At 35.9% G+C, this 16593-nt stretch overlaps 1 protein-coding gene across 3 annotated transcripts; it reads left to right on the forward strand.

Annotated features, from left to right (window-relative positions):
• The first annotated feature begins 9 nt into the window (after positions 1–9).
• Positions 10–16473, forward strand: LOC135688598 (WD repeat-containing protein WRAP73). 3 transcript variants are annotated; one of them, XM_089114011.1, is made up of 15 exons: positions 10–89; positions 983–1069; positions 2455–2550; positions 3646–3702; positions 5384–5500; positions 6012–6084; positions 7527–7630; positions 8319–8405; positions 9729–9863; positions 10008–10085; positions 11948–12032; positions 12897–13022; positions 13655–13738; positions 14233–14340; positions 15408–16473. In XM_089114011.1, the coding sequence occupies exons 2-15, from the start codon at positions 1001–1003 to the stop codon at positions 15509–15511; spliced, it is 1323 nt and encodes a 440-aa protein (XP_088970137.1). In that variant the 5' UTR covers positions 10–89; positions 983–1000; the 3' UTR covers positions 15512–16473. The 3 variants fall into 3 exon arrangements, with proteins under 3 accessions (XP_088970137.1, XP_088970138.1, XP_088970139.1); XM_089114012.1 differs by having other exon boundaries at positions 21–89; positions 998–1069; XM_089114013.1 differs by lacking the exons at positions 10–89; positions 983–1069; positions 2455–2550 and having other exon boundaries at positions 5948–6084.
• Positions 16474–16593: the final 120 nt, after the last annotated feature.

The raw sequence follows: 16593 nt of genomic DNA on the forward strand, positions 1-16593 counted from the left end.
TGGATTGCAGGCGAGGCTAACTAAGATAAAAACTTTGGCGGGGAAACGAAGTTTGTTTGGTGCTAAAAATCGACTTAAAGGGGATCCAGGTCAGTTTAAATTGCCTCAACTTTGTATAAAATTGTCTAAAAACATTTATTGAAAACATCGATACTTGTATCATTGAGGTTTCTTGCTGTTTCTTTGCTTGAATGATTAAAATGTGGCCCTAAATTTAGTATGCACAAAAATGATGTTTTGAAAACCTCTTTTTGTTCTTTAAAAAGAAAGGAAATCCTCTGTTTTTCTATGTTTTGATTACTATCTAATGTTTTAAAGTATTTTTGGGATACGAAGTGAAGAAACAAACACATCGATTGATCAGAATATTTACTTAAAACGGTTTCCACGTAACAGTTTGTTTGAGGTTGTTATGTTGCCAAAGTTAAACTTGCTGTCTTCATCAGTGAATATGTTTGCTTCTTTTTGCTCAGTATGATTTATTAACTCGAAGACCACGGCTAAAAATCATCATTCACCTTATTTATTTTATGAACTTATGTATGCACTCCCTTTTTACAAAATAATCCCTCTAAAAGATCATACTAGAGAAAATATGCTAAGTACTTTAGAAGTTTATTTTACAGCTGAGAGTCCAGTTTTTAAAATTTAGTTTTTATATCTATACAGTGCCGTAGGAATGGGGAGGCAATAAAGGGCAGATGCCACCCCCCCCCCCCCTTAATGGCAAAAGGGCGTTTTCTGGCGTTAAAAAGGATGTGGACCTCCTAGCTCAACTCGCCTTTTTCGCCCCCCAGTCTTACCACCCTACCTCTGCTACTGGCCATTTCTATTTCAAAGTTGATTAAAATGTGTTTTATTCACAGGATTATGATCTAGCTTACATTTGAATATGAAGATTTTTGTGATAATGAGAAAATGTATCTCTTATTTTAAAATATAATCCTCATTTATCATCTTTATTCAATTTTTATAAAACTAGATGCTGACTTTTTAGAGGATGAATTTCTCTGAATGCTTTAAGCAGACTGGACAACTTTGCAAATTTTCTGCTGATGGAAAATACATTGTAAGTGACAGATTATCATTTTTTATAATACTTAAACAAATATAAAGCTCAAATTAATTATTGTTGAGGTGAAGACAAAAAACATAACCTTATCAAGTTGCCTCCACACCCAACATTACAAATATTCCTATAGTAGCACAAGACAGCACAATACAGTACAATATGGCTTTGAAAAAAGCAAACATTTAGTAAACTAAAGAGTGTCAAGAGTGTCTGAAGAGTGTCAGACGAAAAGCTTTAGTTTACTAAATGTTTGCTTTTTTCAAAGCCATTTTCAAGTTTTGTACCACCAAAAAATTGTTTGCACAGTACAATATAGTATAATACAGTACAATATAGTATAATACAGTACAATACAACACAATACAGTACAATACAGCACAATACTGTACAATACTGTACAGTACAGTACAATCCAGCACAATATGGCACAATACAGTACAATACGGTACAATACAGTACAATACATTACAATGCAATAAAATACAGTACAATGCAGTGGCGGCTTGCAGCGGTACTAGTGGTACCAGTCTAGTACCATTTTATTTTGAAAGCTCGAAACGTTTTTGTATTGTATGATTTTTCCTTTTTTCTATGGTAATTGAATTAATGACAAAAAAGTGAAGGGCAGCGGAATTCACGATATCTTAATTCTGACCCTCCTCATCTTAATTCTTATTAAAAGATTGGCATTGAATAAACCCTTTATGTACACCACAGTACTAGACCTCATTCATCCAGTACTGCCGAAGTCTGTCCTATTGTCATTTGTGACTCGACGTGACGTAAAACCGTTTGTCTCTCGATAATCAAACAATGAAAAAATCGTTCGCAGTACTAGATTCCTCTTTCTAGTGATAAAATGCTGCGAGGCTATTTAATCCCTGCAGCTGCCAATATCACATGACGTCAAACAAACGAAGGTATTCTATGAAAACTTCTGACCCGCCATAGAAAGATAATTTGGCCATATTGTTAGTTATAAAAACAAATATTTACTAGGGACTACGCCCCTGCGCCACTCTTCCTCTAGCTGGTTCGCTCTGCTAATTTTTTTTGCTTTTCTAGTACCATCTTATTTTCGTGCCAGCCGCCACTGGTACAATGCAGTAAAATATTGAGAGTTCCATATTGAGAGTTCGTAATTCCCACCCTCCACTCCACTACCGCATGTGAATAAGCTACCTCTTCCTGCCCATTATTACAATATTGTACTAAATATTAATTAATTTTTTAATGCTGATTATTGTAGCTTATTATTGTTTGTAGCTTATAATTGTTTTGTAATTGTTTTGTATGGAATGAGAATTCACTGTATACCCAACACTGTCTTGTTTCTAACACATATCTGATTTATATTATTGACATCTTATTCTTACTTTTAGGCAAACAGCGTTCAGTACAGAGTAATAATCAGAGATGCAAAAACATTACAGATAGCTTCCTTATTCACTTGTTTGGATAGCATTGATGTTCTAGAGGTAATTGATACCATTATCAAGAGTTATTTTTTTAACCTTGAATCTTATGAATTGTTTCTGTATACCCTTTATATCTTTGTTTATCCATCAGGCTTTTGTCGGAAAGGCATGCGATTGCATGCACATGCCCTAGCAAACACCTGCTGCTTCCCAGATGTGCAAAATATCACAGGCCTTTTGTTTTTTGAAAGCAAAAATTTTTTGATGATTAGTTTTGTGGGTATTTGTGTTTAAATTAATTGTCAGGCCACTTCAAAAAGGCTAGATATCTTGTCAGGATTTTGGATCAATTATCTAATTCTGGAATAATCATAGCTCTAATCTACATGGGAAAAAGATAAACCACAGTATTTCCAAAAAAATCAATTTCAGAAAAAAAGACAGATTGGCAAAGTAGTAACAAAAATGTTGACACTCTTGATTTGCTAACTTCTTCATCAAAGGAAGCAAGTGATAGCGATGACAGCATATTGTAAAACATTATGAAACTTTCCTTGATATATTGATTAAGTTCAGTTTTTATTTCTGTTAAAACTTGAGCAGTTATCTATCATATTGCTGGAATCATGGTCTTGTTTACAATTCCTGCGTAGGCCTACTGTAATTACCTAGATTTTTCCAAAGAATTAGTGTCACATGCAACCACACACCACCACAAGCCTGGATCACATCAGACGTGTGATGGTTAGCATGCTTGCTATAATTTTCCCACAAAGCCTGTCCATTGACATTTTTCTTATTTTTTCCTAATTATTTGTATTACCAAATAAGCCTTTGGTACTGCAAAATTTTAAAAAAGCATGGAAAAGCAAAAACATAGTATACTAAATTACTTTACATCTGACACTCCAAAAAGAAAACAAACAATCCCCCACCTTTATTCCTCTCATATTACTTTCCATTTACATCTGGATATATGCTTGCCTTTCCACATTATCCAACATTTATAATCTGAGGAGCATCAGATGAGATGATGCTATTTTCAAATGTTTGCATTTAATAAGAAATCAAATCAACTATATTCTCTGAAAAACGTGGTAAGTGATATGGTCTGTTTTCAGATTAAATGTGATTTCAAATTTTTCTTTTTTGTAGTGGTCATCTGATTCACTTTTTATCTTATGTGGGAATTTCAAAAGAGCACTAGTTCAGGTCAGTTTGAATGTATGTTTATTAATGTTTTTGTGGAATGGTATCTTCATTTCATTTAAAGTGTTTTGAAGATATCTAAACAAAGGACCATTACGACCAGAGACATCTATACACTGACAGGTATCAGGTGAAAAGTAATTTTATGTCATGCTATATTGCTGCTTTTTTATGCCATCTTAAAATTATATGGTACCAGAGGTTGATTTTATTACTGAATGTCTTGCATGGGAATAAAGAATTTACTTTTATCTGGTATAGTAGCTTGTCATATGATTTATCTTACAGCAAATCAACAAATTGCCCTAGAATCTGAATCTTATTGTTTATTGCTGCAGGGTCTTTTATCATAAAAATACACTTAAAGCAATACATTCATCCATATCATGTTTTCAATTCCTACCTGTATATGTTGGCATATTTCCAAATGACTCGAGATCTCAAAAGAAGGGAGTTTGTCCACATGGTATCATTGCTAACAGTCACATGTGAGAAACGCTATTTTTGTCGGCAAATCTGGGGGTTTGACCCCAAAACAATTGTCTTGCTTGGCACCCAGCCACCAAACACAGTCAAACACATTCCTACTCCCAATCTAAGCTCAACTTATCCATTCATTGTGTTCACTATGTATGTATACTCAGCTAGAGCCATCTCTCTTTAATGATCTCCAATCGAATATCATTTCATGGTTGCATCCTTTAACCTTGGACTTGAACTTTCCTGATTTTTTGCATCAAGATATTCATCAAAATAAAATAGAATAAAATAAACTTCAGGACTTCAAAATAAAAGAAACACTCTTGGATTGACTGCATCCAGATCTTTAAAAAGAGCTCACCCTTATTTTCGATCTGTAGCAACTGATATATTTCTTTAAAAATTGTTATTGTGTTGCTTTGTTTTATTGCAGCTCAAAATCACTGTATGTCCAAATGTTATCATGTTGCAAATTATTGCATACAAAGAATTTTTGAAGGCTATTTATCAAATGTCAAAACTTCAAAGCATTGTCCTGTAACTCTTGAGATCCTCTAAGGCAGCATTATGAGGCTGATTCTATTTCATGTACCATATTGTATAAAGTTATTGTTAATTGAACAAGTTATTTTTTCATAGCATTTGTGATCTGTTAGTATTAGGTGGTATGGTCTATATCTATAGTCTTGAATGCTGCTGACATGCTTTGCTCATAAAAGCATCCAAATTTCTTCCAGCCAGTTTTCTTTACATTGAAGAACATTCATTATTACCGTAAAACCTCCAATAAACCCTTCCCTCTTTTAAACGCCTCCCTCTAATAAACGCCCCTTCCCAAAGTAGAATTTTGTATCTGCTATTTGATTACAGTACTTGTGTTAAACATGATGAAAGAGATTTTTTAATTTTTGAAATAAATGCCTCCCTCTTAGAAACGCCTCCTTCTAATAAACCTCCCCCCCCCCATCAAAATTTAAAAGTAAAATAAATTGAATAAACGCCCCCCCCCCCCGGAGAATTTATCGTAAGATCTACGGTACTTAGGTTTTTGGTGCATAGAATAGGACAGTTCTGTTAAAACCGGGGTTTTAACAGTTGCCAGGTTCAGGTTACCAGTTACAGTTACGACCTGACTTACAATTCATAATGTATGATGGTTAATACATCTATGTCCATTAATAAAGACCATTGGCCTTGTTTTTAGGTATGGTCGATAGAACACTCTGATTGGACCTGTAAAATTGATGAGGGTGTTGCAGGGCTTGAAGCATTGAGATGGGCTCCAGATGGCCGACACATACTGTCAACCTCCAAATTCAAGGTAGACCAATGCCTTTTTCTATTGGCACGCGTAACTGATTTTATTTGTCTTGTCATGCTACCACAGCCAGTTTAAGGCTCGGGTTATTAATGGGGTAAGTCTAAGGCTTGTAAAACTTTACTTTAATGTCACCTTTACGTATAGAGACCCTTTGTCCTGATCTACTTCTAGTCATTGCTAACCATCATGCTCACGCTACTGTGAGATAAAAAAATCGTTGATGCCAACTGTTACAGAAGAAATTATTGCCTCTTACTACCAAGCTCAACTAATCCCTTCATTGTCCTCGTTATGTAGATGCAGTCAGTAAGAGTCACTTCCATTTCCTAATCTCTACACTATCAAACATAACTATATTTCATGAGCTCAACCTTTAACCCTGGATCTTTAAGATTTTGTCTTCAAAATAAACACTGAAAGGAACAAATTTTGCTTGACTGCATTCAGATCCACAAAGCACCGACAAAGAAGTTTTGTTGACAATTATCATGATGTCTTTCAATCATTGCAGCTCCGTATCACTGTTTGGTCGCTCATTGATAAAACAGTATCATACATACGATATCCTAAACATACAAATCAAGGTGAGTTGGCCTAAAAAATATTTACCATTTGAATCAGAAACAGTTGAATAATACTATGTAAAGAAGCATTAATCAGCCCTGGAAAAAGTCGGTGGCATTTTCAATGTTTTCTTTTTGCGTCTTTATTCTCGTTGAGTCGTTTCCTCGACCTGTCAATCAAGGGAATGGTAGCTCGTTCCCCTAAATGTTGAAAATTTCCAAGCCTGTTAATGCCCACAAAATAAGGAAATTTGCTTATTTTTGCCCTCTTCCCTCTCTATTGTCAAGGTAAGTAGAATGAATGAATGATAAAACCACTTGCTATTTGTGCTATTGAATTATCCATTTCGCGCTTCTACTTTTTTATTTTATTTTTTTATTCACTTTATTTAATGTTGGTTTACAAAATAATAGCTAATTAACAGCTAATTAACATAAACAGCAACAATAACAAATATAAGAAAAATCGTGATGTTTACAAGTATCCAATACTAGAAATATATGGTGTGTATAGTCTACACGAGCAAGTAAGATCCGTCTGTTTAATTTTAGTTTTGAATACTTCATAATTTTCTGTCAATCGAATGGCTAATGGTATAGAATTCCTAAGTTAATTACATCTTTAGGACATTGTATCTAGCCCATAAGAAAAAGTGTTCGGCTTTATTGTATAAACGATTGATTTCGTAAATTATATGCAAGTTCATTCAACTGAAATATTTCTTTCATAAATACTGGATTTAAGTTATTTACTGTTTTGTATATTTCTATTGCCAGTAGATGTAGGTTCTTTTGATGTATCCTGACATCATTCTTTTGAGAGAGAATATTTTCAAGGCTTGATTCAAATTCATTGTAAGCCACTCTCACTGCCCTTTTATGGATACTTTCAATAAGTTTTCCAGATTTTCGGCTACAATACATCCATATAAGAGGGCAATAGTTAAAGTGACTAAGCATAAAGGGTTTTATCAATGGCGATCCTGTATTTTCATTATTTTATATTCATTCTTGATAAGCCCGCTTAAGTAAGAACTGTAAAGGAGCCTTTCATTTTGCATTTTGCAAAATTTATATTATTAGTTTGTGAAATTTCAACTGAATAGATTTAGTATTTGGTACAAGTGTTTAGAAGAAATTTAATTTAGCCTCCAGTCAACTTTGCAGAGAAAATTATTTAAAGCTTATTATCTAAGATGCTGCTTAGATTATGATAACATTTCCTGACAAAGCTCTTATTGATGTTCGTTGTACCTTACGCTTCAGAAATGGTGTTTAACATCCTCGCTTATTATGGCCTGTGGGTATGTTAAAACGCAACTAGGTGTCCCAACATCGCCTGGAAAAACGTAGAATAGCTAGAAATCTGAAAAAAGATTTATAAAATCTAACTTCGTTCAGAACAAAACAAGTAAAGTAATTTCAGGCGTTTTTAAAAACGCTTGGTTTTTTGTTATCAACAGGGCTAAGCTTCACAAAAGATGGAAAATTCATGGCTTTGGCGGAAAGGCGAAACTGCAAAGATTTCATTAGCATTTTCTCATGTGGCACATGGCAACTTGTAAAGGTAATTTATCGAGATTGTGGAGCATTTGTACCTACTTTTGAGCAGTAGGAAATTTTTTCTGTATAGGGAGAAAAGGGAAGACCTTAAGATTATTGATTACCAAATTTGCTGTCATATCGGCCTAGTCTCGATTTAAAAATATACTCAATTTCCAAATAAATTTGAAAGAATCAGAAAACAAAAGTATATTAGAAAATGAAAAATTACTTGATGGACATCATTTCAAAATATATTGACATGTTTCAATAAGTTTTTTTACTAAAACATAATATTAAAAACAATGCATAAATTGCTCGGTGGGGAAATAGACAAAAAAGCATTAGTCGCTAGTCCCTGCTTTATGCGTTAGGGTATCCTCGGAGGTATCATGAAAGAACATCTGGTGGTTGGACAGCCTGTTTGCTGATAGTTTTAATTGTAAGCTAATAGTTTTGACCTCATCAGAATTGTGTACTACCTAGAAATGGTGAAGGAGGACCAATTGAAACAAGCAGAAACACTTGAAATAGGACCTATTTCGTTAAAATAACTGAATCATTTTCAAAAGTAAAAGATAGTGTATAATGAAGCTGAAAATTTCAAAAACCAGATTACCAAGCGACAGAATCTAATTGAACTTATGGCTAACAAAAATGGCTAATTGAACAATTTCACTGCCATTGCGTTGATGATTTTTTTTGCTTTGTAGCATTTTGAAGCAGATACAAATGACCTTACAGATCTGGCTTGGTCTCCAGACGGTAGAATCCTGGCAGTTTGGGAATCCTGTCTTGAGGTTTGATGAATTGCATTGAAATTTCCAAGTTCAGTTTTCCTCATCCGATTCAAAAATAGCTATTACAATTTCTCCAATTTCATAATTTGTGGCAAATCATCAGGAGATACCAAGGGACTTTCTTCGTATTTGGTTAAGTGCTCGTTGCAATATTCATTTGTACAAACTTTCGTTGAAAATAAGCAATAGATCACAAAAAGAAGTCTCACATATCCATAATTTACGTAACTGCTTTACGATTCTGTCTCGATACAATTTGACGCCTAAGCCCCATAAAACGTTATCGAGGAAGGCTGTAATCAAAGTTGAAGAGGGCTGCAGCATAGGGCTCAAATCTTGATTGGATGAGAGCTTGCGCTAAGTCACGTGACCTCTCTTGCGCTAAGTCACTGCTTGTCCTCTGACATACGTCGTTGAATTTAGCTGTAAAGATCAAACCATTCTACAGAACGCATTGTGCTGTAGCATTCAGAGGGTGTTCTGTCTGTTGCGTAATACCACCACTTAAAGTTGATAGCAAAGCTGCTAGTAAAAATAAACATTCCATTTCTTGATGGAATGAGTGAAGTTAGATGTGTCTCAAAATGTGCAACGGTGCTGCAAAAATATTCCCTTTCTGGGAACCTGGAAAACAGGACAAAAAGTTTTCTGTGAGGTGAAAGTATTGTGTACTATAGCTCTCCAAATAGTATCCACAAATTCTTTACGCAAGGGCTTCTTATTTGTTGGGTCTAGAGAAATTTCCCAATATGATATCATAATTTGGTTGTTTATTACCGCTTTTTTGTCTTTGGCAAAGGTAATAGATGAAAATGAACCAGTTACCTGTTCATCCTTATAAGCCACCTTTCTACCCTTTCATTTTATGTGATTGTTAATGTAAAAACAGTTCTTTTAACAAGCTTTGCTGAAAAGTTTTTGCCAAGTGAAATTTTTTCTGGGAATCTAGTTCCCAAGTTCCGATACTTTTTGCAGCTCTGAGGTGCAAGTTACGTTCTTTTGAGGACAGCAGAACATAAATCAGCTTGAGGGCGTTGAACATGTTTGTAACCAACATCAAGGTTATTTTTGCATGGTTTTAAGGTGTATTTTTTCGAAATTATTGAGTTGCTTAAGGTCCCCCCCCCCAGTCCCCCGCTTCCGCGACTCCAGTCTTCTCTCCATCAGCTCGAATCGATGAATAAGTTAAGAGATTCGATGAGCTTTTGTAAGATAAGATCATATTTAACGTTATGGGGTAATCTTTGTCTTATTTAAGTTTTCATAGGCTTGACACTGTTTCTGAAATACACAGGCCTAACTGGTTTTTTGCTTCCTTTGCAGTATAATATGCTGCTATACGCAATGAATGGCCGGATAATATCTTCATATAGTGCTTATGATTTTGCACTTGGCATCAAAGCAGTTACCTGGTCGCCCTCTAGTCAGTTTCTCGTTATCGCCAGCTACGATCAGTCGGTATGTACAAGCATAGCTATTCAATTGGAGAGAACAGGCCTAAACAAAACGTAAAAATCTCGTGATCTTAAACTATTTAATTGGTTTGAAAATGATTGTCCCTCTAGATGCGAAATAGCTCCTTATCGATCCAATTCATCATAGATACGAGTTCTAAACAACATCACTTGGACAGCTGTCACAGAATTCAAGCATAGCTCAAGTATAGGTGATCAAAATGCGGTAAATAGTCTCCGTTTGTTTATTTCGTTATTTATGATGATCATCCATTCATTCATTTATTCATTCATTCATTCATTCACTCATTCATTCATTCATTCATTCATTTACTCATTCATTCATTCATTCATCTTTTTTTTTTAAACACGGTTGCATATTGATTTAATTCAAATAAACATTTTATCTTTTAGTATGCTATATAAATCCTTTTAAAGGTGAACTGACACGCAAAATTAACTTGACCTCAAATGAAAGCATATCGAGCATAAATAACTGATACATTATCATTTTTTAATATTCAACACAGTTTAGGAGTTATTGAGCGTCAAAGTTAGCCACCGAACATTTTCCGAGCACGGACGAGTTTGCCCGAGCCTTCCGCATAATCGTGACGTCACAAACACCATGTTCACATCACTTGAGCAACACGACAGTCTGAAAGGCCGTAGTTTTATGACTTTGCAGATGAGCTTCGATACATTCATTGAGTAGGTTTTGGCTCCATTTTGGCAACCTAATTAGAAAACAGATTATGACTCCTTTACAACCCTTTCATAAATAAGATTTGCAAGAATATCGTATTATTCAACGCGTTTGGGGCCCTTCCTCCGTCTTGCAGGACCCAGTGTGTGGCGGGCCAACATATCAATAAAGGTAGCGATAAATATATTGACAGGATTTTTATTTTCTGGAAACCTAAGTAAAATACTTTTATTTTGTTAAATACGGCTGCTGTTAGACTAATTTATCAGCACCCATCCCCCCCCCCCCCCCAAAGTTAATTTCGGTCTTTGATCATGGTTAACTTCAAATACGCAGTAAATATTTCGAATTTAATTCACTCATTTTCGGCATATTTTTTATTCCATCACATGAAAAATTTTCAGGGGTTAAGAACCTGATACGATCGAGTCGCTATTTGCAGGAAAACAACTTAGTAAAATTTTCAACTCCCAGGCCGCTGCCCTCCTGTAACTCGAGTGAACCGATGAGTTTGCAAACCCAAAATAAAATAACGTTCATGATTTATATGGGTGTAGAAATCATCTATCGAAGTAATAATATATTGAATTTATTCGAAAAGGAGCTAGATTCATGATAAAATGAAAAGATTCTTACATTTGCCACATTCGTCCGCATGATTGACTTCAGAATTAAGAATTTCTTCGAGCAGCTAAAAGTGCCTATTCCTTCCAAATATAAATTCCCTTCTAATATAACGCAGTACCAGCCAGCACATATCCTTCATATATTTCATTAGCATCGAATTTTCATTATCTTGGATCAAAGGCTACATAGATCTCCTCGAATAGTAATTGAACAAGATGAACTGAACTGTCCAGTCCATGCGTGATTTCCATTCAAGAATAAAAACATGGTGTTTGTGACGTCACACGCACTGGGTGACATGAAATGCCGACAATGGTCGAACACTCGACGATAATTTCATGAAATTTAGAGCGGAATTGCGTCAAAACGGACAATAATAATTAATCGAAAACTTAAAATTAAGATTCCATGCATCGTTTTCTACATTATATCAAAAAATAGTTTTGCGTGTCAGTTCACCTTTAACGTAATGAATATTCTTGAATGGTGTAAATCGAAATCTTGAATTTTATAATGAGTAGTATTTTTCTGCCTAAAAGTGTATTTATTCTACCCCACTGGTATTCATTTATTATTTTTGTGAAAATTGGATATTTGTTTATTTGTTAAGAGTGCAAGTTATTTCTTAAAGAGTTTCGTGAAAATGTAAGTTGCTTTTCCTGTAAGGTGATCACTGTCAGTAAGAAGGGGGCATGAATTGCTTCTTGTTTAATTTTTAGATGTTTAAGCAATGACTTATATCTTCTAAAATCAAGGTTATATACAAAGAAGTCCAGATGAAGCAAGTGAAACTGCCGTGGGAAGCACAAGCAAAAGGCCCATTGTCGTCTCCAAGCCAGTGTGAGTGAATCTTCGTCAATGTTTGCCCAACCTACCAGGCAGAGTTGAAAAACAGTTTCACCAAAACCTGCATGTTACCACTTTGAAATTTCCAACTTATATTGCAATACCGTTGGGTAATGCGCACAAATTTGTAGTTAGTAAAAAGCCTTCGAAAGCGAGGCAAGAAACTGGTAAAAGCTTAATTAAATCACAACGACCCACCTCCTACATTACCTACAAGAGCTTGCGATAAATGGCCAAAAGGCTTTTTCTTATCGCGGTCCAAAACTATGGAACGGTCTAGAAAGGGCTACTAAATTGGCCCCCTCCCTGAAAACCTTCAAAGAACAACTATAGTCGGGGACAACTTTTATTTCATCTTTACGTTCACTTTTTATAGCCTTAGTTTTATTAAATATTGCAAATTAGGTTAGGTTGGTAAATTTCTTTTGTTATTAGTATTATAACATATTTATTAGCGCTTATTTTAATCTTTTAAACAGGTCAGGTTGAAAAACATATATGTATGAACCTTTAACCTTTATAAATATTATAAAATAAAATGAAAAAATGAAGAGCTTGCAATTGGTAACTGGAACTGGAAAATTCAATTCCTTTAAATCATAGCATAAAATAGTTTCGCCCATTGCAGCCTTAACTGTGCTGTTTTATGTCCCTAGCAAAGTCCTTAATGCGAAATGGTAGATCTCCCGTTCTTCCTGTAGCCCCCATCCTTCCACCTTCCCCCATCCCCCAATTGTGAATTTCTTCTATTCATGGCCTATTTATATTTGTGCCTACTTGTTTCCTTTGCCGTGCACAATACACCGTGTTTAAACTCAGTTTATACGAGCAATGATATCTCTTGTCTTTCGTCCCTAGATCAAATTCAACAAATTCCCTTTTCTGTGCCAACTGTAAGAGCAGATCCGGAGAAAGCGAATCCAAAGATTGGAGTTGGGAAAGTTGTCTTCAGCCATGATAATCGATATATCGCCAGCAGAAACGGTTTGTTGCATCTCTAACATCTGATGTTCTGTCTTTCTAAAACTATTTCCTATACTTTGACATTTAGCATATGCAGAATGCTACGTATACCGATGTCCTCTCTAAAGAACACCTTTAGCAATCCTTATTTCATTCCTAAGTTTCTTATCTGTAGTGAAAGTCTTACAATGTGAAAGTAACCTCCGGACAATGTAAAATTTAGCTCCTACATGCAACTGACACCTCCCTACCATAGACCCTTCCTACAACGGACACCTCCTTTCGGCGGATACCCCCATACAACAGACATCTCCCTACAACGGACGTTTCCCTACAATGGACACCTCCCTGCCACGGACACCTCCCTGCTACCAACACCTCAATACAACGGATACCCCCATACAACAGACGTTTCCCTACAACTACTCCCTCCCTACTAATACTCCCTACAACGGACGTTTCCCTACAATGGACACCTGCTGCCACGGACACGTCCCTGCCACGGACACCTCCCTACAACGGACACCATCCTAGCCCCACGCATTTCTACTGTTTAGAAGTTTCCCTGTAGCATGGTTTTCGAATTGTGCTTCGTTGCCCATATTATCCGTAAATTTTCATTACTGTACTTAATCCAATACTTTCCTTTGTAGATAACATGCCTACTGTTGTATGGATATGGGATGTGAAAAAATTATCTTTGTCTACTGTCCTTGTACAAAGCCAAAATATACAATGTAATGCCTTTTTTCTTGATTATATTACTTTGTCTTTCCCAGCTAATGCATCATGGAATTTTCTTAGAAAACGTTGTTGTGCTCGGCGTAAACCACAAATGTTTTCAGCTTCTCATGCAGACGCCCTCTGATGTTTACCTTATTCCAATAAGATTAATCCCAATTGATCGATAAGATTAATCCCAAAAACCAACGTCATACGAAGCCAATACTTTCTTTAAACTTATATACTTTCAACCGATAAAAATTAAAATGGTGATGCCCTTATTTTAAAAGTGTTTGAGCGCTCTCTCTTTTTAGTATCCTTTTCTGTTTAATGCCCCCCCCCCCCCCAGCATTACCACCCATTAACCTAGGTTGTTATTCGCAGTTTCTCCCCGATGTCACCCAACAAGGGCAACATAGTTCATATTTTATAACTTTAAATCAAGGTAATTAAATAAACCGCTAGACAATTGAAGTTTCTCCAATTTGTCCTTATTGGTTTGTTACAGCCATGGAGTGGGACCCAAAAGAAACTCGCTTGGCCATTTGCTGCGGTACAAATAAACTGTATATGTGGTCACCTGCAGGATGCCTGTCTGTTGATGTTCCCATGGAAGGTAGGGATCTCTTTTCCCACATGTGTAAGGGAAATAAGGATTATATTTAGCTTGAGAGAGCTAACGAGCGAAGAGACAGGCCCGTCGGTTGCTAAAGGAGGGCGTGTAGGGTGTAACCTTCCCTCTTGAAAAATTCCATTGCGAGAACGAAGCGTTTTGCTATTTAGGGGCGCTTAGTCGGCAAATTTCTAAACTTGTCGGCAAGTAAAGGATGGCTCACCCACTTTAACGGCAAATGGGACTTGGAATCCCCCAGGAAGGGGCATGCGTAGAGGTCAGGTTTGAGTCATCTTGACAAATTTACGCATTTACCATTGCACTCGTAATGTGACAAGATTTCATGAGCTGCATAAGAAATTGGACTTATTTAAAGTGATCTGAATAGCACAACATAGGCCTGATCATTCCTTTTTAAAAAATGTATGTAAACAATTCCTATCTTTGCATAGTACTGTAAAGATTTTCGTGATCGTCTTCTACCAACTGCAAAAATTCTTTAATAGTTAAGAAGGGATGCTTCTTTTAGAAAACTCTTCTGTCTCTGCATCAGCCTAGCAGGCATATGTTCATACCGAATTTTGATGCACTTACGCAACTTGTTTACATTCATATGGTGTCAAACCAAAAGGATGGGGCTCATATACACTCAGTACGTAGGGGGACTGCCTATTGAGGGGAGCACTTGTCCTGTGGTAAGAGCATGATGCGACAAAATGACCAGTTTCTGTCACCATTGCCTTGAGGGTCTCAAATGTTACCACTGGCCATACATTTTCTTCTATATGAAGCCTGGATACAAACCTGCAACCCTCAGAACTTGAGTCAAAAGTGCTTTCTCCATTTGCCACTTACTTACAATTTTCAGCTAAGAACAGGGTCAATTCCGATATCTAGCCCATTAAGGACTCGATAATTATTCGTTTATATTCTTGTTATTAATGATGGAAAGTAATTGTTTTTGATTTTCTAGACTTTTGCCAATCCTTTGTATAGAGATTTCAAATCATAAATCAGACCTGTAAACTTTTTAAATTGAAGCATATTCAATGCCCGATTTATCTTTGCAGAAACATTCAACATCACTGGTCTACGATGGCACAAAGACGGTCGTGAACTGTTGCTCCTGAGTAAAAACTCGTTCTGCATGTGTAGCCTCGCTTTGGCAAGCTAGCTCGAAGACCTAAACAGAAGGAGACATGGATAACTTTGTTACCTGAGCTTAGAGTTTTGAGTAGACCCATTATATTTATGTTTACGCTAGTGGATGGAATTCACCTGCTATCTTTCTCAATACATACCAAAACCTCTTGGAACACCCAACGCCTTGAGCTTTTTTTCTTTTTTTCAACTCATATTTCCTCCAATCTCAGTAGGCTCATGTGTTTACAGACCTAGATGACTTTAAACGTCCTGCCAATGTAAAAGTATTAAAAGAGAGAAAAAATGCGTGTGTTACAATTTCATTCTCTGATGAAATGAAGTTTTAGTGAAAGGTCTGTATTCATGACGTCACTGTGAGGTCGCCGTCACGCTGGATTCGTCAACAGATAATCATAAAGTTGACGTGCTTGAGAATGACAGTGTTCCCTAAAGCCTAAATTTCGTGGCTAAGTTTTGATGGGTGAACCTCAATCTCAAAGTCTCAATTCCCATGCCGTATTTAACAAACAACGCCCATCGTGTTTTATAACCACATGTCAGTGACAAAAAGCCTCGCTAATGTCTCAGTCTCTTTTACAACCAGTACAAAAGCCAACTTACAAGATCTCTTCTACATCACAACATCCGATTCCCACAATGCTTTGTTTCAGGAAACCTCCTAAGCCCCGCCCCCTTTTGCAACTATAACATCTTTCTCCGAAAATCAAATTTTAGATGAAAATTTGTCGAAAAATTCTATTGGTGTGAAATTTTATGTGTAAAATTCTTTTTAATTCCTGGTTTGAATGTACTATGCCAATTGACTTTGATTTTGAAGATCCGTTATCAAACGACTTGGTTGGATGATAAAAGTAATTTTTGTTCCACTGTTGTCTTTTTTGAAATTTCCAATTTTACCATTATACAGTTGTTTAATTATGACTGACTGTTAATTTTTATAAGTTAAGTTCCTTAATTATGATTGCCTTCGCAAGGTTTTTCTTTCCTTGATATACGATACTGGTGACCAATGTAATGTAAAAGCTCCATTGATAACCAGATATTTTAATTATGTATCACAATTAGTCTATTATTATTTCCTTTTCCATTAGA

This window comes from Rhopilema esculentum, chromosome 19, assembly GCF_057945365.1.
Source record: "Rhopilema esculentum isolate cy_ngs chromosome 19, ASM5794536v1, whole genome shotgun sequence".
Classification (NCBI taxonomy): Eukaryota; Metazoa; Cnidaria; class Scyphozoa; order Rhizostomeae; family Rhizostomatidae; genus Rhopilema; species Rhopilema esculentum.